This window comes from Pelmatolapia mariae, linkage group LG16_19 (genome assembly GCF_036321145.2).
Source record: "Pelmatolapia mariae isolate MD_Pm_ZW linkage group LG16_19, Pm_UMD_F_2, whole genome shotgun sequence".
Lineage (NCBI taxonomy): Eukaryota > Metazoa > Chordata > Actinopteri > Cichliformes > Cichlidae > Pelmatolapia > Pelmatolapia mariae.
In genome coordinates, this window is record NC_086241.1 from 38,770,511 (window position 1) to 38,790,914 (window position 20,404).

The 20,404-nt window shown below is 42.4% G+C and overlaps 1 protein-coding gene across 1 annotated transcript in view; it reads right to left on the reverse strand.

Annotated features, from left to right (window-relative positions):
* The window catches only part of si:dkey-288a3.2 (protein phosphatase 1 regulatory subunit 37), an 80,361-nt gene that overhangs the window by 41,015 nt on the left and 18,942 nt on the right, over positions 1 to 20,404 (reverse strand). The window contains exons 3-8 of the mRNA XM_063497659.1: positions 19,166 to 19,211; positions 11,463 to 11,563; positions 11,149 to 11,268; positions 9,427 to 9,574; positions 5,932 to 6,087; positions 5,444 to 5,556 (exon numbers count right to left, since the gene is read on the reverse strand). Of these exons, the coding sequence (XP_063353729.1) occupies positions 5,444 to 5,556; positions 5,932 to 6,087; positions 9,427 to 9,574; positions 11,149 to 11,268; positions 11,463 to 11,563; positions 19,166 to 19,211 (684 nt within the window). The remainder of the gene's footprint in view (positions 1 to 5,443; positions 5,557 to 5,931; positions 6,088 to 9,426; positions 9,575 to 11,148; positions 11,269 to 11,462; positions 11,564 to 19,165; positions 19,212 to 20,404) is intronic.

Genomic DNA, 20,404 nt, shown 5'->3' on the forward strand with positions numbered 1-20,404 from the left:
GTGTGTGTGTGTGTGTGTGTGTGTGCGTGTGTGTGTGTGTGTGTGCTGAGACAGAGAGAGAGGCCTTTAATTTCCAGCCTTTTGACTTTTACAATCGCCACTCACATGACAGGAGGGTACAGTTTATGCTGCCAATCACACAGAAGGAATGCATGTTATTAGGACTGTGCAACGATGCTGGGAGGTTGGACTCATCTCTCCAGGCTCATGTTCCACAACTCCACACAGAGGGAAGCACAAAGTATCAGCTGGAAATGAAGCTCGGGTCGAGTCTTTGCTGACCGCTCTCCAAGAGAACACCGTCCTGGCTCTTGGTTTAGCAGCGCTCGTCAGACAGATGCTAGCAGGTTTCACTGTATTTCAGCCACATGCTAAACAAGCCTAGTGTCAGTAACATAAAAGATGTTTCCTTAAAAAATATAACCCATAAAATGAACTCATTATTAACGCCCTTGAATCTTAACAACCACGTTGGATCGTCTAATCTCCAGCACCAAAGTGATATTCTCAGTCTTGGAAATGTGCACAAAAGCAGGATCCAAAGAACATAAAAGATGCACTGCATGACTACTAAATCTGGCAGTAAGCGCAGGTTTGAGATCAACATTCATATTAGGCACGCTGTCAGACCTCTACTGACAGTATGACTGGTGTCATTTTATCATCACAACTTAAAAATAAGGTAAAAACTTGATGTGACAAACCTGCAGCTGCAAACCTGCATGAATGTTAACCCTTAACACCTTAACCTGATGCTGACCTGCTCTGACTGTCAGTCAGTGGTGTGCGCGTTTGTGTCGTCGTCTTTCATGGGTGCAGCCGGCTGCCTAAAAGTGAGCCATTAGTTCCATTTGTACAATTCATGGCATCGAGACAGTCAGAAGCCAGGCAGCGAGCCATGTGAGACAAGAATAAACATTTTTGCCTTCACACGTGATTGGACAGCATGTCGTGCTGGTGTCGTTGAAGCGTGCTGAACTATTCAGTGTTCACAGTTACATTTTTAAAAGAAACACTGCAATGATGAGACGTCACATGACAAACATGGACCCGAATGATAGATGTGTAATGTAAATGTAGCTTTTCTAGATAAAACGCTGCAGACATGTAGTATCAGTACATCATAGGTGTGTGCAGACGCTCAGAGGCAAGCAGCTGACATGAAACACATCACTTATGCATAGACTGTATAAGAAGATGGACACAGCATTAGGTCTAAAAAGGTAAGCCAACGCAGAAGTGCCATAAATATTCTTGTTGCAAAAATAAAAGCCTATAAAAATGACTCAACTCAGCAAACATTTTCCTGATTAGTCTGAATCTGTGCTGCTAAGCCTTCTTTAATGTAGTATTTTACACATTAACTCAGGGTGTGTCGACCTAGAAGAAGCTATGACTTGTAATCAATATTGAATCGGTGTGTAACTTTGCCAAAACAATGTTGGACTCTGTAGTTTTCTCTGGTCCCCTCCCCAATCAGACCAGGAGTGACATGTTTAGCCGCATGTTCTCCTTAAATTGCTGGCTGTCTGAGTGGTGTCCCAGAAACGATGTGGGCTTCATAGATAATTGGCAAACCTTCTGGAGGAAACCTGGTCTTGTTAGGAGAGACGGCATCCATCCCACTTTGGATGGAGCAGCTCTCATTTCTAGAAATATGGACCAATTTATTAAACCCCCCAAAATATGACTATCCAGAGTTGGGACCAGAAAGCAGAGTTGCAGTCTTACATGCCTCTCTGCAGCTTCTCTCCTCCTGCTACCCCCCCAAAAACCCATCTCCATTGAGACTGTGTCAGCTCCCAAAAAGACAAAAAACAAACCAAAAACCAGCAATAAAAAACTTAAACATAAAAAATCAAAAAGAAAGAACAATACAGAATCCACATCTGAACCAAAGAGTAAAACAGTGAAATGTGGATTATTAAATATTAGGTCTCTCTCCTCCAAGTCTCTGTTAGTACATGACTTAATAATTGACCAACAAATCGATTTACTCTGCCTTACAGAAACCTGGTTGCAGCAGGATGATTATGTTAGTTTAAATGAATCAACACCCCCGAGTCATTCTAACTACCAGAAACCTCGAAGCACAGGCCGAGGGGGCAGTGTGGCAGCAATTTTTCACACCAGTCTATTAATTAACGAAAGACCAAGACAGACTTTTAATTCATTTGAAAGCCTGATGCTTAGCCTTGTCCAACCCAGCTGTAAAACTCAGAAACCAGTCTTACTTGTTATCATCTATCGTCCACCTGGGCCTTACACAGAGTTTCTCTCTGATTTCTCAGACTTTTTATCTGATTTAGTGCTCAGCTCTGATAAAATAATTATTGTGGGTGATTTTAACATCCATGTAGATGCTAAAAATGACAGCCTCAACATTGCATTTAATCTGTTATTAGACTCAATTGGCTTCTCTCAAAATGTAAAAGAACCCACGCACCACTTTAATCACACTCTAGATCTTGTTTTAACATATGGCATAGAAACTGAACATTTAACAGTGTTTCCTGAAAACCCTCTGCTGTCTGATCATTTCCTGATAACATTTACATTTACAATGATTGATTACACAGCAATGGAGAGTAGACTTTATCAAAGTAGATGTCTTTCTGAAAGTGCTGTAACTAAGTTTAAGAATATAATCCACCCACTGTTATCATCTTCAATGCCCTGTACCAACATAGAGCAGGGCAGCTATCTGAACGCTACTCCAACAGAGGTCGATTATCTTGTTAATAATTTTACCTCCTCACTACGTACGACTCTGGATACTGTAGCTCCAGTGAAAACTAAGGCCTCAAATCCGAAGTCCCTGACTCCGTGGTATAATTCTCAAACACGTAGCCTAAAGAAGATAAATCGTAAGTTGGAGAGGAAATGGCGTGTCACAAATTTAGAGGATCATCATTTAGCCTGGAGAAATAGTTTGCTGCTTTATAAGAAAGCCCTCCGCAAAGCCAGAACATCTTACTATTCGTCACTGATTGAAGAAAATAAGAACAACCCCAGGTTTCTCTTCAGCACTGTAGCCAGGCTGACAATTCTTCAATCTTAAATATAATCAACCTATCTCTAATAATTGGCTATGTACCACAGGCCTTCAAGGTGGCTGTAGTTAAACCCTTACTTAAAAAGCAATCTCTAGACCCAGCTGTCTTAGCTAATTATAGGCCAATCTCCAACCTTCCTTTCATATCAAAAATCCTTGAAAGAGTAGTTGTCAAACAGCTAACAGATCATCTGCAGAGGAATGGCTTATTTGAAGAGTTTCAGTCAGGTTTCAGAGCTCATCACAGCACAGAAACAGCTTTAGTGAAGGTTACAAATGATCTTCTTATGGCCTCTGACAGTGGACTCATCTCTGTGCTTGTCCTGCTAGACCTTAGTGCAGCGTTCGATACTGTTGATCATAATATCCTATTAGAGCGATTAGAGCACGCTGTAGGTATTACAGGTACTGCGCTGCAGTGGTTTGTATCATATCTATCTAATAGACTCCAATTTGTTCAAGTAAATGAAGAGTCCTCTTCACACACTAAGGTCTATTATGGTGTTCCTCAGGGTTCAGTGCTAGGACCAATTCTATTTACATTATACATGCTTCCCCTAGGCAGCATCATTAGAAGACATAGCATAAATTTTCACTGCTATGCAGATGATACGCAGCTCTATCTATCCATGAAGCCAGGTAACACACACCAATTAGTTAAACTGCAGGAATGTCTTAAAGACATAAAGACCTGGATGGCCGCTAACTTTCTGCTTCTTAATTCAGATAAAACTGAGGTTATTGTACTCGGCCCTGAAAATCTTAGAAATATGGTATCTAACCAGATTCTTACTCTGGATGGCATTACCTTGGCCTCCAGTAATGCTGTGAGGAACCTTGGAGTCATTTTTGACCAGGACATGTCCTTCAAGGCACATATTAAACAAATATGTAAGACTGCTTTCTTCCATTTGCGCAACATCTCTAAAATTAGAAATATCCTGTCTCAGAGTGATGCTGAAAAACTAGTTCATGCCTTCATTACTTCCAGGCTGGACTACTGTAATTCTTTATTATCAGGATGTCCTAAAAACTCGCTGAAAAGTCTTCAGCTAATCCAAAATGCTGCAGCAAGAGTACTGACAGGGACTAGGAAGAGAGAGCATATTTCTCCTGTTTTGTCTTCCCTTCATTGGCTTCCTGTTAAATCCAGAATTGAATTCAAAATCCTGCTCCTCACTTACAAGGTCTTAAATAATCAGGCCCCATCTTATCTTAATGACCTTGTAGTACCATATCACCCTATTAGAGCACTTCGCTCTCGCTCTGCAGGCCTACTTGTTGTCCCTAGGGTATTTAAAAGTAGAATGGGAGGCAGAGCCTTCAGTTTTCAGGCCCCTCTTCTGTGGAACCAGCTTCCAGTTTGGATTCGGGAGACAGACACTATCTCTACTTTCAAGATTAGGCTTCAAACTTTCCTTTTTGCTAAAGCATATAGTTAGGGCTGGACCAGGTGACCCTGAATCCTCCCTTAGTTATGCTGCAATAGACGTAGGCTGCCGGGGATTCCCATGATGCATCGAGTTTTTCCTTTCCAGTCACCTTTCTCACTCACTATGTGTTAATAGACCTCTCTGCATCGAATCATATCTGTTATTAATCTCTGTCTCTGTTCCACAGCATGTCTTTATCCTGTTTTCCTTCTTTCACCCCAACCGGTCGCAGCAGATGGCCGCCCCTCCCTGAGCCTGGTTCTGCCAGAGGTTTCTTCCTGTTAAAAGGGAGTTTTTCCTTCCCACTGTCGCCAAAGTGCTTGCTCATAGGGGGTCATATGATATGATTGTTGGGTTTTTCTCTGTATTTAATATTGTGCTATCTACTGTACAATATAAAGCGCCTTGAGGCGACTTTTGTTGTGATTTGGCGCTATATAAATAAAATTGAATTGAATTGAATTGAATTGTAGACTCTTGACATCCAGACACACCTGGGTGTGGTTTATTCACATGCTCAAACTGTTTTACACTGAGTAGTGCTTCACACCTCTGGGATTGTGTCAGGATACTGTGGTGACCCCTGTGAGTAAGGGAGCAGCATACATACAAATTTGCCTTCTTTCATCATATTATCCATGTTGGTGCACTGCACAGGCGTACACTGAGTTTGGTTCATACCTGTTTCTTCTGTTTTCACTTTGCTTCAGTTGCAGTTGGTTTGATGGCACATAAATGTCTCCACAGCTTCAGTGGTCCTAAAACACACTCTGAGAGTGTGTTTCCTCTGCTAGCCACAGTTAGCAGTCCTAATGCTAACTGTCACTAACACTGTCGTCCTTAATGTCTTTACACGGCTCAAAATGACCGGACACTGTATTAATTCAACCCTTTGGCTGACTCTTCACATTATTGGATTTTGTTCCACACAAAGAACCAACACTTTGTTCCTCACCAGAGTTTTAGCCAGATGCTCCATGCCTTTTACAGTAATCTGGTTATTCCTCAGCAGTAAGACCTTGAGACCTCCTTTCTGCCACCTCAGACCGTCACACAGCTCCTCCAAACCTTGGAAAACAAACAGTAAAATATGTTTATTAGCAGACGGCACAGACAAACTTTCATTGTTGTCTGTGCTGGAGTTAAATGGCACTTCCAGATGTATGGTGGGAGTGTTGGTTGTAGTGACTCTGATGTAAGTTGCTATGTGCCTTACACGTTCGCATGTCTGTATTAGTGAAATAATAATAAAGTTGGTCTGTGCATGTTTGCAAACTTCATCTACCTGTAATGTATGAGCAGTAAGGGTTCAGCCATGGACTTATCTTCGTTTAGCTTCACCTGTTTTATGACTGCATAACTCAAGGTCCATCTCACCACACATCTACATAGTAGACTGTGAACCATGCATGTAGTTCTATGATTTATGTATGAACATCTTACCAGCATCTGCTACAGCATTGTTGCTGAGCTCCAGTGTCTGCAGAGTATTGTTGAACCGTAGTAGGTCTCTCAGATGAAGGGCATCCTGGTAGCTGTTCAACAGGTTATTAGCAAGGTGCAGCTCTCGCAGCACCTGGTTTGTCTTTAGTGCACCAACTGGAATGGACAGGTTATGATAGGACAACTAAGCTGGCAAATGCAAAGCTGATCATGCCTTTACATTACTTCAGTTATTCTTGCAGGTTAATACGCTGAACTCTAAGTCCTCAGCGATTACCGTAACCTTGAGCCTATGCTACACAAATATATGTATGTATATATATATATATATATATATATATATATATATATGTATACATATATACATATATATATATATATATAACACAAAAAAACCCCCAACACCCAGCACGCCCCTACGGGCGGTTTATCCTTCAAGCTCGGGTCCTCTACCAGAGGCCTGGGAGCTTGAGGGTCCTGCGCAGTATCTTAGCTGTTCCCAGGACTATATATATATATATATATATATATATATATATATATATATATATATATATATATATATATATATCTATATATATATATATATATATCTATATATATATATATATATATATATATATATATATATATATATATACACACAACCTTTTTCTTCAGGCATGGGTTAGGACTCACAATGACAGACTTCAGAATCACAATACTTTAATAATCCCTGAAGAAATTATGTGAGAGTGTAAAAAAGATTGTTAATGATGACACATTTGTGCATTGTTTACTGATGTGAAGGGAAGATCATGTCCTTGTTGGCAGAGCTATCCATCCTCCCCAATTACTCCATTGGTGAGGGTGGAATCTAAAACTAGTGCTGGGCCAATCGATCCAAATATCAATTGTATCGATACCAAGTCAGCATCGGTATCAGATCAATACTATCCTGGTGAGATCGAGTCTTTACTTTCAGTTCTGCTCTTGTTTGCAATGCTGTGCTTCAGCAAAGACAAACAGCCAGGTTGCCGGACTCGCCGCTCCTGTGTCAGCGCAGAGCAGGCACACTTTGCTCCTCCCCCATCTTGTGTTTAGATGCTGCGCCGTCACGTGACTTAGACGCTTTGGGGGTTGTTTACATATATTTATATTTTCACCAGTTGTTGTTTTTGTTGTTGAGGATTTTAATTGTAATTTTAGTATTATAGTTTCTCAACAGTACTTGTTTGTTTTCATTTGTTTCCTGGTTTGCGGCACTTTTATTTAAGATGTTTCTTAAAAAAATGATAATAAAGCATTTTCTATTTAATTATAAACTCTGTGCTAATTATGTCCTGGGTTTTAACTATTTAATAATAAAAGAGGAAACATTACAAAAAGCACTTAAGGTCATGAAAATTAATTGAGATTTAGTAATTCAATGAGCATCCACCTTATTTATTGAAAAGTATCAGTATCGATTTCAGTATCGGTGATCTGGCCCGTATTTACTTGGTATCGGATCGATTCCAAAATATACAGTATCACACACAACTATCAAAAACTCCTGCTTCTTGCTCTCAGTGGGAGGGTTCTGGATCATGGCCCAAATACATTTCAAATCTAGGAAATCTTAGCCCTAACCAAATGAAGCTGTACTAATGTTATGAACTTTGTGCCACTGTACTAGTCTGTCCTGTGAGTGCCAACACAGGCCAGCTGGGTAGGACTGATTGAACGTGAACATGAAAACAGGAGCACAGCACAAAGTGTAATTACTGAAAATCTCTTTCAGTAATTATACCAAAGAAGTGTTTCTCCTTGAAGCCATTGTTAACAGCAGAGTTGAGTTTTCAGCACAGGAGACCAAACAAAGCACCAGCGAAGCTCCACGACCCTCTCCTCCAAATATCACTGTGCACACCATCGTTACCAGTCTTTTCACTTCTTTATCACAGCTGAGACGCTGTTTTTGTAGCCATATTCTGTATTTATGTGTGCGCTGTGGGCGTTCCCTGTGTATTTGTGTCATGTGTACTGTACATGTGTCCGTGTTGTCTAGGTCCTCGCTGCCCTTCCATCCAGATCGATGCTGCAGATTTGATCAAGCCTGTTGGGCTGCATGTGGAATGCCAACATTGTCATCAGGCACAGTAGGAACCAAATGGTGGTATCAGTGGGATTGATCCGGTCGACTCCACTGCAAGCACCCAATCCCGCAATCACAAGCCCCTCGAATCGAAGGCAATGATCCTCAGCTGGGACCCCCTGCTGGGAGGGAAGGAGGAGGAGGGCGCCGGTGGGCCTCGGTAATAGCAGAGGTAGGAGTGGGGTGAGGATGAGCAGGAGAGGAGCAGAATCTTTAGCAGCCTGAAAATATCAAAGAAATCCAGGAAGGAGCTGCAAATGTTGGAGGAACATTTTGGGATGTGGGCGGCACACTGTGTCCATTTGGGTCTTTGCCTGCTCCCAGCTGAGAGGAGACCGGATGCTGTTTTTGATATTTGTGTCCCAGTCGGACACAGAGACGGATTTATTACTACACGAGTTCATGTACTAGGATTCAAAGAACCACATCGTCCTGTGATTGTTGTGGGATTATACTTAAAGCGGCTTTAAAGCAAGAAAATTTGTTTTCCATAGAGCACTTTGGGCGCTGTGATAAATTTACTGCTACATCACTGTCTGCTTTGCCTCCTTAAGACTATTAATAACTACTCACGTTGCACTTATTATTTAATCAAACTGTTCCTTTTTTTGTAACACTGTGTGTGTGTGTGTGTGTGTGTGTGTGTGTGTGTGTGTGTGTGTGTGTGTGTGTGTGTGTGTGTGTGTGTGTGATCTGTCCATCTGTGTACCGACCCTGGGTGTTCTGTTAGCCTTTTGTGAGTGTATTTCTGTGCTATATACTCACCCAGTGATTGTGTGTTTGTAGGTGTGTGTGTGTCTGTGCACAGGTCACTAACATAAAATCCTGCAACCTTCCTAGTCACCATTCTAAAGCCTCTCCTTTCCTTGTCCTTCCTCAGTGTTGAGAGGTGACAAAAATCAGTGAAGGTCAGATAGATGTGCTGAAGTTTGAATCATTTGTGGGTCTTCGTATGCTGTAAACACGTATAACTGTGTGTGCAGTGTGAGCATGCTCACATCCCATTACGTCCTAATATGTCTCTGACAATACACGACTCCAAACTGTGTTTGTGTGTGTGCATGAGTGTGTGTTCTGTGACCAGCAGGACCAGATTTTGACCTGTGACCCTCCCTGCAGGTCTGGACCTGGATTAGAGGCCTAATCTCTTACCTGTCACTTTACACACCACTGCACATGTCTATAAAGGCTCTGGCAGCCAGGACACAAACCCCCACGCATGCATGCACACACATAAATATGCACAAAAACCCACATTTTTAAATCCATGCACACACAAATGCTATATACACAGACACTATTTCAAAAAGAAATTTTAAAAACATTGTTGCAACAAAATAGCCTGCGAGTGCAGAGCGATCCACACGGACACGTCTTACCCAGTGTGTACAGCGGCATCCCGCTGAGCTGAACATGCTGAAGGTGTAGCACTGTGAGCCGGCTGCTCCGCAGCGCTTTAGACAGAGCCTGGACAGGATAGTCGACCAAGGCCACATTGCAGACATCCAGTCTGTAGAGACACACACTCTGAAACACACACACAGTGCAGACAGAGTGAATACAGACAACTGCAGAAAAAAGACTCGTCAGAATGTCTGATCTGACCAAGAGTAGAAAAGAAGAGAAGGGCAGGATGAATATTGAAAGAAAGAGCTTCACCAGCTGCTGTCAAACACTCAGACCTGTGGAAAGACAAGTGGAGAAGGTGCTTCTAAGGACTCGCACTCGAACAGTGGACTGACCTGTCTGTCCTCCCTGACATCAAACACTGGGAAAAAACCCGGAGAAAGAACAACCCTGAGTGACAGGGAGGTTAGGTCCATGCTGCTGGATGATAGGGAGAGCTGTTGGGGCAGATATGGGTGTCTCGGCCAAGGTTATCAAAGTAGTGGATCTCAAAAATGAGAAAAGGTTACATTTTTTCACAAGTTATTCAAAAAGCTAAATATTTTCATTACATAGAAAATCATTTTTTACTTGTTACATTCATGAATTATAGCTCATGAAAATCTCAAATTATCAGGAAATTTCATTTCTAGTTTGAGTAAAGTATTCCCAAATACGTTGTCTACTTCAGTACACGCAACCACAATCATGGGGAAGCCTGCTGACCTGTCACTAGACGATAATTGACACCCTCTGTAAGGTAAACCACCAAAGCTGAAAAGGCCGGCTGCTCACTGAGTGCTGTTTGGAAGACTGCCAATGGAAAGTTGATTGGAAGGAAAACTGAACAAGCAACAATAAATGTTAATTCAAACCACTGGAGGGCTTCACAAAGAGTGGACCAAGGCTGGTCCCCACACAGACCCTTCCACAGCATGTCTTTATCCTGTCTTCCCTCTCTCTCCCCAACCAATCACAGCAGGGGGGCCCCGCCCCTCCCTCAGCCTGGTTCTGCCGGAGGTTTCTTCCTGTTAAAAGAGAGTTTTTCCTTCCCACTGTCGCCAAAGTGCTTGCTCATAGGGGGTCATATGATGTTGGGGTTTTCTCTGTATGTATTATTGTAGGGTCGACCTTACAATATAAAGCACCTTGAGGCGACTGCTGTTGTGATTTGGCGCTGTATAAATAAAACTGAATTGAATTGTTCCTTCCAGTGTTCGTCATATTTTCAGTTTTTTGCCTTCATTTCATTTGAATTCTAACACTTCACAAAACTATAAATATTTATACTGTTGTGACATTTACCATAGTCAGTGAGATCCACTGTTATTGCCACAACATGTGCCAGAGCTCTTACCAAGTCGTGGGTTAAAATGCAGCAGCACTAAAGAAGCTTCGACAGTCATTTGGTCTTTACGTGAACTCAAAGTCAAATTTCTCACAGTTTTCCCCTCATTCTGTCCCTCCCTGATGATATTAATCTAACAGTCACTTAACCCTCAGAGCTAATGAGCTATGCCTGCTAATGCTAGTTGTGATAATCCAGCGCTTGTGTGTGTTGATGTGTTGATGTTCATAGCAGAACTTCTCACCCGGTTTGCTCTGCCCTGCATCTTCAGTCCCGGTAATGTGCCACAAACTCACTTTGCAGGATGTACATTATCCCTGGGAGATAGCCTACATGAAAAGATTGCTATTCCACTGCGTCAGCCAACCTGCTTTATCAAATGAGCGAGGGCCCTCCAACTCGATGTCCCCATACTGCTGTTGTCAGAAATGTCAAGATGTGTTGTAGATTCATAGTACAAAATCATATCCAACAAGGACGATGCTCCCTGGAATAGAAAAAAAAAAGCAGAGGGAAAAAAAATAAAGAAAGCAAGGCCCCAAATTTGACAGGAATGTTATGAAGTTTCTTTGGAAGGAAAAAAATAGCCTCTAATCTGATACAAGGGAAGGCCTGAATATGAAACTGTATTGCAACTGGAAGATGAAGATGAGCAAAATAAGTTTTGCTCATAAAACTCACATTTTCTTCCAGTTGGGCTGCCTGCAGATTGATGAAATCAAAGTGCAGCGATTTCAGGACGACTTCCAGAGCTTCACAGGAGCGGTGGTCTAATCGCTCACCTTGATGGAGGCAAGCAATCAAAGGGAAGATAATTGGGAGGCTGTTTGCTAACAGGCAAAATTGCACTACTCTAAATGTGCTTTATCCTTTTTTTCTGAAATGAACATTTCAGCAAAAATCACGACAAAACAACTTCCCTTATAAGCAAAGTTTATCTGTGTGTGTGTGTGTTTTCTTTTAATAAAGTTCTGAGAGTTAATCAGAAACACAGAAAGAGAAATAATGATGACAGCTCCAGTTTTTCATGATTGGACTTCCAAGATGTGAATGTTGGAGGGTCCATTGATTACTGTCTGCCTGCAAACCATCGTAATCAATAATACAGCACCTCAGCTTCTGAAGCTGATAAATGTAGTCTGATTACTTTACCTGCACACTGAATATGAAATGAACAGTTTAACGGTATATAATAGTGATATACATATAACAATGTCTAAACTGGCAACTTATCCTTTGTGCCAGAACCCAGTGGTGAATTACAACTAATACATTTAATTATGTTTTTATAATTTACTTGAGGAATTCACGTTGATGCCACTTTATACTCATAACATCACACAGAGAAGTATGTTTTGTTCAAACGCAAACCATACTGACATATCGTAATAATGACATTCAAATTATTTCTATTTTATTCATATATCACAACTACAAACCAGTAGTCATCTCCAGAAGCTTCATATGATAGAAACCACGACAATCAAATGATACCATAAAACTGGTGCAACATAAGCGAGACTCAGTGATGGGCAGACCTCTGCAGGAACTGGTGTTATAAACATGCAAGAGCAGAATGTGGTTTGCTTTGTGTAAATTAAATCCAAATTCACATTTAGCTGCAGTGTTAATATGTAGTTGTTATTCATTGCTCCTGTCCGTGTAAAACTTCAGAACTCATTTATTTTATTTTGGTAAAATACTCAACAACGACATTTTCTTCAAAATGACTTAATTAATACCATGTTCCATCTGTCGTGTTTTGTTTGTGGGCAGAGGAGATGCAATACAAAACATGTTTAATGCTATTTTAAAATGCTGAGGCGTGTAAAACGACTGATAAAACTGATAAAATGCTACTATTCCAGTTAGAGAGGTTATACGCAACACATGTTAGAACCAAGGTGAGTAGGCACATGAGTCAGTACATGAGCACAGCTCATAAACGGTACTGGAGATAACACCAGAAAGCCAAAACACCAGTAACTGGTTGATACAGCTGTACACGAGACGATGACACTAGGGACAGCAACTGGACAGCCTACGAGTCAGTTTCCTGCACGCTGATAATGTTCACCGGGAACCCAAAGGGAACGTAGAAGAAAACACTGCAGGCCAACTCCCAAAGTTACCATCAAGTGTTCTTCAACCTCTTAATCCATCTTATCATTAGGAGCAGATACAGGACAGATCCCACAGTGGAGCAAACGCAAGCCACCTCCTGTGCATGCATAAAGCTGCATGCCAGGTGTGTGTGAGACACTGACTCACTAATCTACCTCACTCAGATCTACAGAGAAGAGTGGATGTGAAGTCAAATGGTTACAAAGGTGATGCACAGACATGGAGCTGCAACAAGGCATAATAGTAGATATATAAAACAACTACATGGACAAAAGGTCAGCAGGACTTTAATAGAAGTCAGCCACAGCCAAAACCCTGCAGAAGGTAAGCAGGACTAATAAGCTGGTCTTAGTGGCTAGAAAAGGCCTAGTTGCAGACTATGCAAAGGTGCCTGGAGACTATCCAACACATAGTAGAAGGTTTAAGTTGGGACTGTGTACACTGAGAGGTACAACCATGTGGCAGGGATAGTGTACAGGAAAATCTGTGCATAGCATGGACTACAAGTCCCCAAGTCCCGATGGGAGACACCACCAAAGGTGGTTGATAACAACACGACTAAGGTCCTGTGGGAGTTTCAGACAGACAAGCAGCTGCTGGCCTACCAACCAGACACAGCAGTGGTGGAGAAGTAGCAGAAGACCACAGTTGTGACAGATGTGGAAATCCCAGTGGACATGAACATCAGGAAGCAGGAGCATAAAAAAATAGAGAAGTAGCAGGGACGGAAGGAACAACTGGAGCACACGTGGACAATAAAGACCAAAGTTGCCTTTATTTGAGGCCTTAGAAATGGCCAAAGACTCACAGCCTTGGCTAATCACTTGAAGAGGTATACAAGAGAGAGAACATCTGATTTATTCAGGAGAATAAATCAGATGTTCCACACTGTAGGATCTACAGCAAACGCCATTTGGACTGGAGAAGTGTAGTCGTAACAAAGAGAAGGAAGATGGTCAGGACTGAGGGAAGAAGGAAGAAGGCATACTGAACTGGCTGTAGCTCAGGAAGGGCAGGTCATCTACTAATGGGCAGGTATGTGGTTTGATCAATAGTTGCTCCAGTTTGCATATCCAAGCTCTCTGGGCTCTCTAACACAGAGTGTGAATGTTAGATAGAAAGCACTCCTGCTTTCTATCTAACTCCTGCAAAAAGTTTTTTAGTTTAGAAAAAAGTTCTCAGATTAGAAAAGTGCTGTGTAAGAACCAGTCCATTTACAATTACCATATTAATCTGGCTAAAGGAGGAGGTAGAAGCCTCTGGCATCAAGACAAGAAAACTTCTAACCATGCATGGAAGTTCACCTCAAATCCAGCATCCTGAGACTGTAGGCTTACTGGAAGGAAGGAAGGAAGGAAGGAAGGAAGGAAGGAAGGAAGGAAGGAAGGAAGGAAGCTGAGGACTAGTGAGTGTCAGAACCACTATTCAGGATGAAACAATAAAGATCCATGAGTACATCAGAAGATGGCCACAGCTGCTTAGTGAAGACCTCAGGCATTAGAAACCCGAGCAAGAAGAGGAACCATCAGTCAGCTGAGTTCAAGTGCGCCTCTGACTGAGCCACTCAAGGACAATCACGCAGTTGTCCCGTTATCTCAGCTGTGTGCTTGGGGTCATTGTCCTGTTAGAAGATGAGCCTTCGGCCCAGGGGTCGAGAGCACTCTGGACCAGAGTGTCATCTCTATATATTACTGCATTCATGTTTCCCTTGACCCTGACTAGTCTTCCAGTTTCCTGCAGCTGATAAACATGCCCACAGCATGATGCTGCCATCACTGCAGCACTGTAGGGATGGTATCAGCCAGGTTCAGAAGTGTGTTTGTCATGGTCTGAGAGTCCTTCAAGTGTCTTTTGGCAAAATCCAGGGGGCCTAAATCATTGTCCTTCTGGAAGATTCTTCTCTCTGAACACAGCAAAGCTGGAGCTTTGTCAGAGTGACTGTGGGGTTCTCAATCACCCCCCAGACTATGGCCCCTTACCCCAGTTGCTTAGATTAACTGGGCAGCCAGCTCAGAGAGTGCTAGTCGTTCCAAACTTCTACATATATGTTTTTATTGGAACCTTTGAGGAACCAAAGAAATATGAAAAACCGTGTAAAGTTAAAGACATGAGTTAAAGGGACATGAGTCAGAAACTGTCTAGTACAGTTAGAACTTGGTATAAGAATGAACCCACCTTGTACCAGTATAAGCTAATGGTGCTGGTGTAATGCTATGGGGATATTTTCTTGGCACATTCTTAGACCCCTGGTACTTCAGCTGAAACATTGCTTATAATCACAGCCTTACTGAGTTTGCTGCTGACTGTATTCATCCCATTATGACCACAGTGTACCCATGTAATAATGGCTGCTTCCAGCAAGAAACACCCCATGTTACAAAGTTTAGATTGTCTCAAACTGGTTTCTTGAACATGACCATAAGTTCAATGTAGGCTAATGGTCTTGTGTCACCATCCAATCAATCACCTTTGTGTGTGGTGGAACATCGTGGATGTGCAGCCAACATTTGTTTAGCAGCTAGGTGAAGCCATGATGTCAATATGGACAACACGTTATTGTTTACGTTACATGAATTTCTACAATGGCGGATAAAATACTGTTGCTGTTAATCTGACTATCTGCAGTTTTTACACGCTTACACAGACACACACAGTAGCTGTGTCCCAAAACGTAGGCTGCATCCTCCTGAGGCCGCATTTGTAGACCGATTACGTCACAGCAACGCGATGAAGGCTGTCCCAATTCGTAGACTCCGCCTAATCTGGCCGACAAATGCGTCCTCCTTTTCTCCAGATTTGAAGGATGGGTCGGGTGTGTCCTTCATGGCCCACCATATCCCAGAATTCATAGTGGGGCTCAGCCCATTCCAGTTTCCAACAATGGCGGCAGCTACTAAGTTTTAATATTACTCTTATTCCTCTTTCTGGGTCACAAAATAAACTTTTAACATATTTTCAGGCGAGAATGTGGGTATGTAAACTTCAAATATCTGCTGGTGAGTAAATCGGTTTGGCTGAGATTAAAGTTATTAGATTAGATTAGATAAAATAAAACTTTATTAATCCATCAGGTGGGTTCCTCCTTGGTTTTCACACAGCTGAATAAACGTCAAACAGAAAACTGATTAAACAGAAGTGTGAGATGGTCGAGAGTTTACTCCAGTGTCCTGTTATATTTCAGATAGCAAGGAGCAGACGGCCGAGTTTATTAGACTCCACTGAGACAGCGGTGACGCAGATCTGAAGGCTAGACCGTCCAATTTCACAGCCTCGCACTTCTGGTCTTCTCGGTCTTCGGAGGACCCGGCCCACGTAGACCGCGAAGGCCGGGTCCTCCGAAGGATGCGGCCTACGTTTTGGGACACAGCTAGTTACTGTCAGACTGCTTCTCTGCGCCATCTTTGTTTACTCTGATTTACTCTGAATTCTGACTGGCCAGCATTTCTACACAGTTAGGATTATATCGCCACCTGTTGGTTTGGCATGTTCTTGACAGCATTTGTGTTTTGCGTTTACAGCGGTCCCTCGTTTATCGCGGGAGTTACGTTCTACAAATAACCCGCGATAGGTGACATCGGCTAAGTAGCCAACTTTAATTATCATAGATGTTTTAAGGCTGTCAAACCCCTCACTACACACTTTATACAGTTCTCTCAGACAGGCATGAACATTTTCACTTTTCTCTCTGTTTAAAGTCTCAAAGTTCAAACTTTCGTAGAAAAATAAGTCCAGTGTTATAGAATGAAACCAAAGGCACCCGCAGGTGGCGATGTTTCGTCGACATTGTTGTCTTTGTTGGGGAGAAAACTTACAAACATACAGTACAGCACTTCAGAGTCACACTGCTAGGATCGAAGATTTGTGTAAATTTGACAAGCTGAACACATTCTGTACTGTACAGGAGACACAGCACGAGATTGATTGACAGTGGTCTACAGCCAAACAGGACGCAGAACACAATGCGCTGTAAAAACCATGTCATAGCGAGGGACCGCTGTACACGTGGCTGGGATTTTAGTTTTAAATGAAAACATAAAATCTCTGCTTTGCATTCGTAGCCTAAGCATGTGTGATTTGTGACTGTATGCACAAATGTAACTGATCTCAGGTCAGTCATTAATTCCACTTACAATATTAATGAATTAATACAGATACCATATTTTACACTGAAATATGAAATATGAGGGTTTACATTTAGAAAAGTGCTTTTCTGGTTTTTGTCACTAATCCCTGTTTCTTAGTGTTTGTTGGGATTATCAAGGCCCATATTCAATACAGTTCAAGAAAACAGGCAAATATAGAGGACAGCACACTAAGAAAACGTCTCCATCAGTTCAAACCTGATGAACACAGAAACTGTTCCACTGTTACTGTGTCGCTACAGGTTTCAGCACGTGTGTCATGTGTAACTGCAGCACGTGTTGTCAAATTAATAAAGGTGTTTTCTTAATTTTCAGAGCGTTGAGCTCTTTAGGCCATTGTAGGTTTGATGTTACCACTTTGTAATCTGATTACTGTAGGAAGTCACTCCAGCCTGCTCAGAAGTCACACTCCACATTAAGCTGTGACTGATCAGGCAAATTCATGTGACTTTTAAGACTCTTAGTCTCTCCCCCTTTGCTCTATCTCCTGGGTTCATTCTTATCTCCCTGGCCAAGAAGGGGAAACGATAATTACTATCATAATTATTTCCAAAATGATTTTTCCCCTCTGTTTTAACAATAATCACCTAACTGAGCGATGGCAGAGGGCGTGTGGGGTTGAAGGGAGAGCCATCTGAAATCCCATTTTTTCTAATCCGCCCTGCGTCGGAAAGATAATAAGGCAGCAGCACCCGCAGTCAGATGTCATCAGTGCATGACGACAGTGACGCCCATCATGGCATCACGCACAAGTTTACACTGCTGCTGTATGCAGATGTGGCTCCCGCTCTCCATGTTAGCACATTTAAAGACCTCTAACAGGAGAAGAGTGTCCAGTAAAACTTCAGCCAGTTATATGCAGTCAAATCACCAGCCTACAGACTGAGGGGAGACTCGGACTCTTCTGGATGTGGATTAGTTTCATTTAGAGCTAAACTGTGCTTTAATCAATGGGACTAGATTGTGTTTAAATTCAGTTTATGATAATGATTTGATATTTGTGTTAGGTTAGGTCAAGCTTAGCCTCTCCACCAGGAAACAGACAACCCAGCCACGGTTAGGGTTTAGTTAACATCCATTTATTTCATCTTTGTCTGTTTGTTCCCACAGTGTCAGCATATAAACTGCACTGCAAAGCGGTTTGGGTTCAAGGCTAAGAATGAACCAGGATTAATTTACGTCTATTATTATAAATCAAATGCTATATTTAGCATTATTTCAGGATAACAGCATTAAGATCATGACCAAGGTTTGGAGGACTTTCAGCTCTATCTTGGTGCTACAAGCAAAGCTTGGAGACCAGATCTGAACTGAGCTCAGGTGAACATTTTAACATCTTTACCAGCGCACCAGGATTTAGGTTCAGTTGCATTTTGTCACCATGCTGAAAAGTATTTGAGAAACAGGAAGCTGCTGTCTTTAACATGCACTCTCTGTATGTTGGCCATCATTTGGAGCAATCTGACTGAATCATCCACAGGCTGATATTGGCTCTTTGCTTCTCTGTGTGTTTCTGCATTTCTAATGGAAAGGTAAAAAGTGAAGAAGAGAGGAGAGAAACATGCTTCAGCCTGCAGAGTGCTCTGCAGCTCGCCTGTTAGCGTCACGTGTGTGGGAATGTCACAAGTATAGAAACCAGCCAGTCGGAGCTAAGTCGCACAGAATGTACATGTAAATAACTGCACATATCAGACCTTAGGCTAACCTGTTTATAGTTTGTGTGTCTGGAAAAACTGTTGGCTGAAATATCAAAACATCAGGTACTGGTCTTTGAAACGTCAGGTTCTAGCTAACAGATTTGGTATACACAGGGCTAGATGTGTGACAAACCATAGTGCTTCTAACGTGGGCAAACCACCCTAACCCTACCTCTGACCCTAAACATGCATACCAACGGTCTCTGAATTACACATCATCTCTGTTTAGTGTTTGAATCTGATGTTGGTTTGAAAACCATATAGAACTAATCACCTCAAAGAGTCCAGCTTTTGGTAAACTGGATTGTTTGGTCAGCAGATTGCAGAAATGCATTTCTATGTGTAAACATTACAAAATGACTGGGTGTATCATGAAGTCACAGTCATGCTTAATAATGACAGAGTGAGGTGCTCATCTTACCTTTGAGATCCAGACACTCCAAGCTGCCACCTACATGCACGCCCTGCTGACAGACACAGAGAGGAAGAAGAAGCTGGAGACGTGAGAAAGAATGTGCAAACACACGCAGGCATGCACACACACACAGACACACAGACACACACACACACACACACACACACACAGATCTGGCACCGGCAGCGCACCCTCCACCCTCCCCGGCCTTTTCCCGTACGGCCTCGCCATCCATGCCACGCTATGCTGGTGTGAGCGGGGAGGGCTTATTGGATGCCACAGTATGAATTATGAATTTCACACAGTTTACCGCCACCGTTGATGGTGACACAGCGTCCTAATTAACCAGTGTATAATAATTAGAAACAGCTGGTCATCAGTTGATGTGTTCATTTTCAGAGCCAGTGTTCCACATACATCTAATTTGACTGCATCAATCACTGGAGGTGGCAGATTTGTGCAGCGAGTGGAAAACACACTTTTTTTTATTTTTGCACTGACAAGCAAAACAAGGAAAAGGAACAGCGACTGTGGATTGATGAACATCACTCACAGGAGGTCGTTCCAGCTGCAAACAGGGTAATGTATACCACACTGTTGTTTCAAAGACCAGAGATGGTTTGTATCAGTCACATGTCGGTCTGATTATTTCCTGGCAGATAGCTCACCTTCCTTTGTTTATTTTTGCTTTAAAAATGTCTCATTTGGGCAAAATGAATATCAGCAGAAAATATTACATAGTGGAGGCTTTAATGATGGCCCCACATCCACCAGGGGGCCCCAAAAGTGAGCAAATTAAAAACGTGCATCGTCTTCGGCTCCGTCAGCTCATTTGTACTGTTAACTGGAAGGAGGCTGCACAGAGCCCAGTGTTTAGCTGATTAGTTTCTCTCTTTTCATCAACAAAAAGCAAATTGCAGTGCGGGGTGCCCAGTTGTGCTCAAGGCCCCGTAAAGCCTTGCCCAGGCCCTGTCACCTCTCTCATACCCACGTGTCAGTCAAAGGCTTCCTGACTAACCCCCCCTCTCTGCGTCGACTCATCTCTGCTGGCTCGCTGAATTGCCACCTTCTTCTCTTTTCCAAGCGGCGCCTCGTTGCTAAATACGATTCATTGTTCAAAGAGACACGTGGAGCACAAAAGGACTTGGAAGGCTTTCCTCGCTCGCCTCTACTGCCGCACAGAAGAGAGCAAGGAGGGAGACAAAGGACGACGGCCATAATGTGCTCCCGTTGAAGGAATTAGAC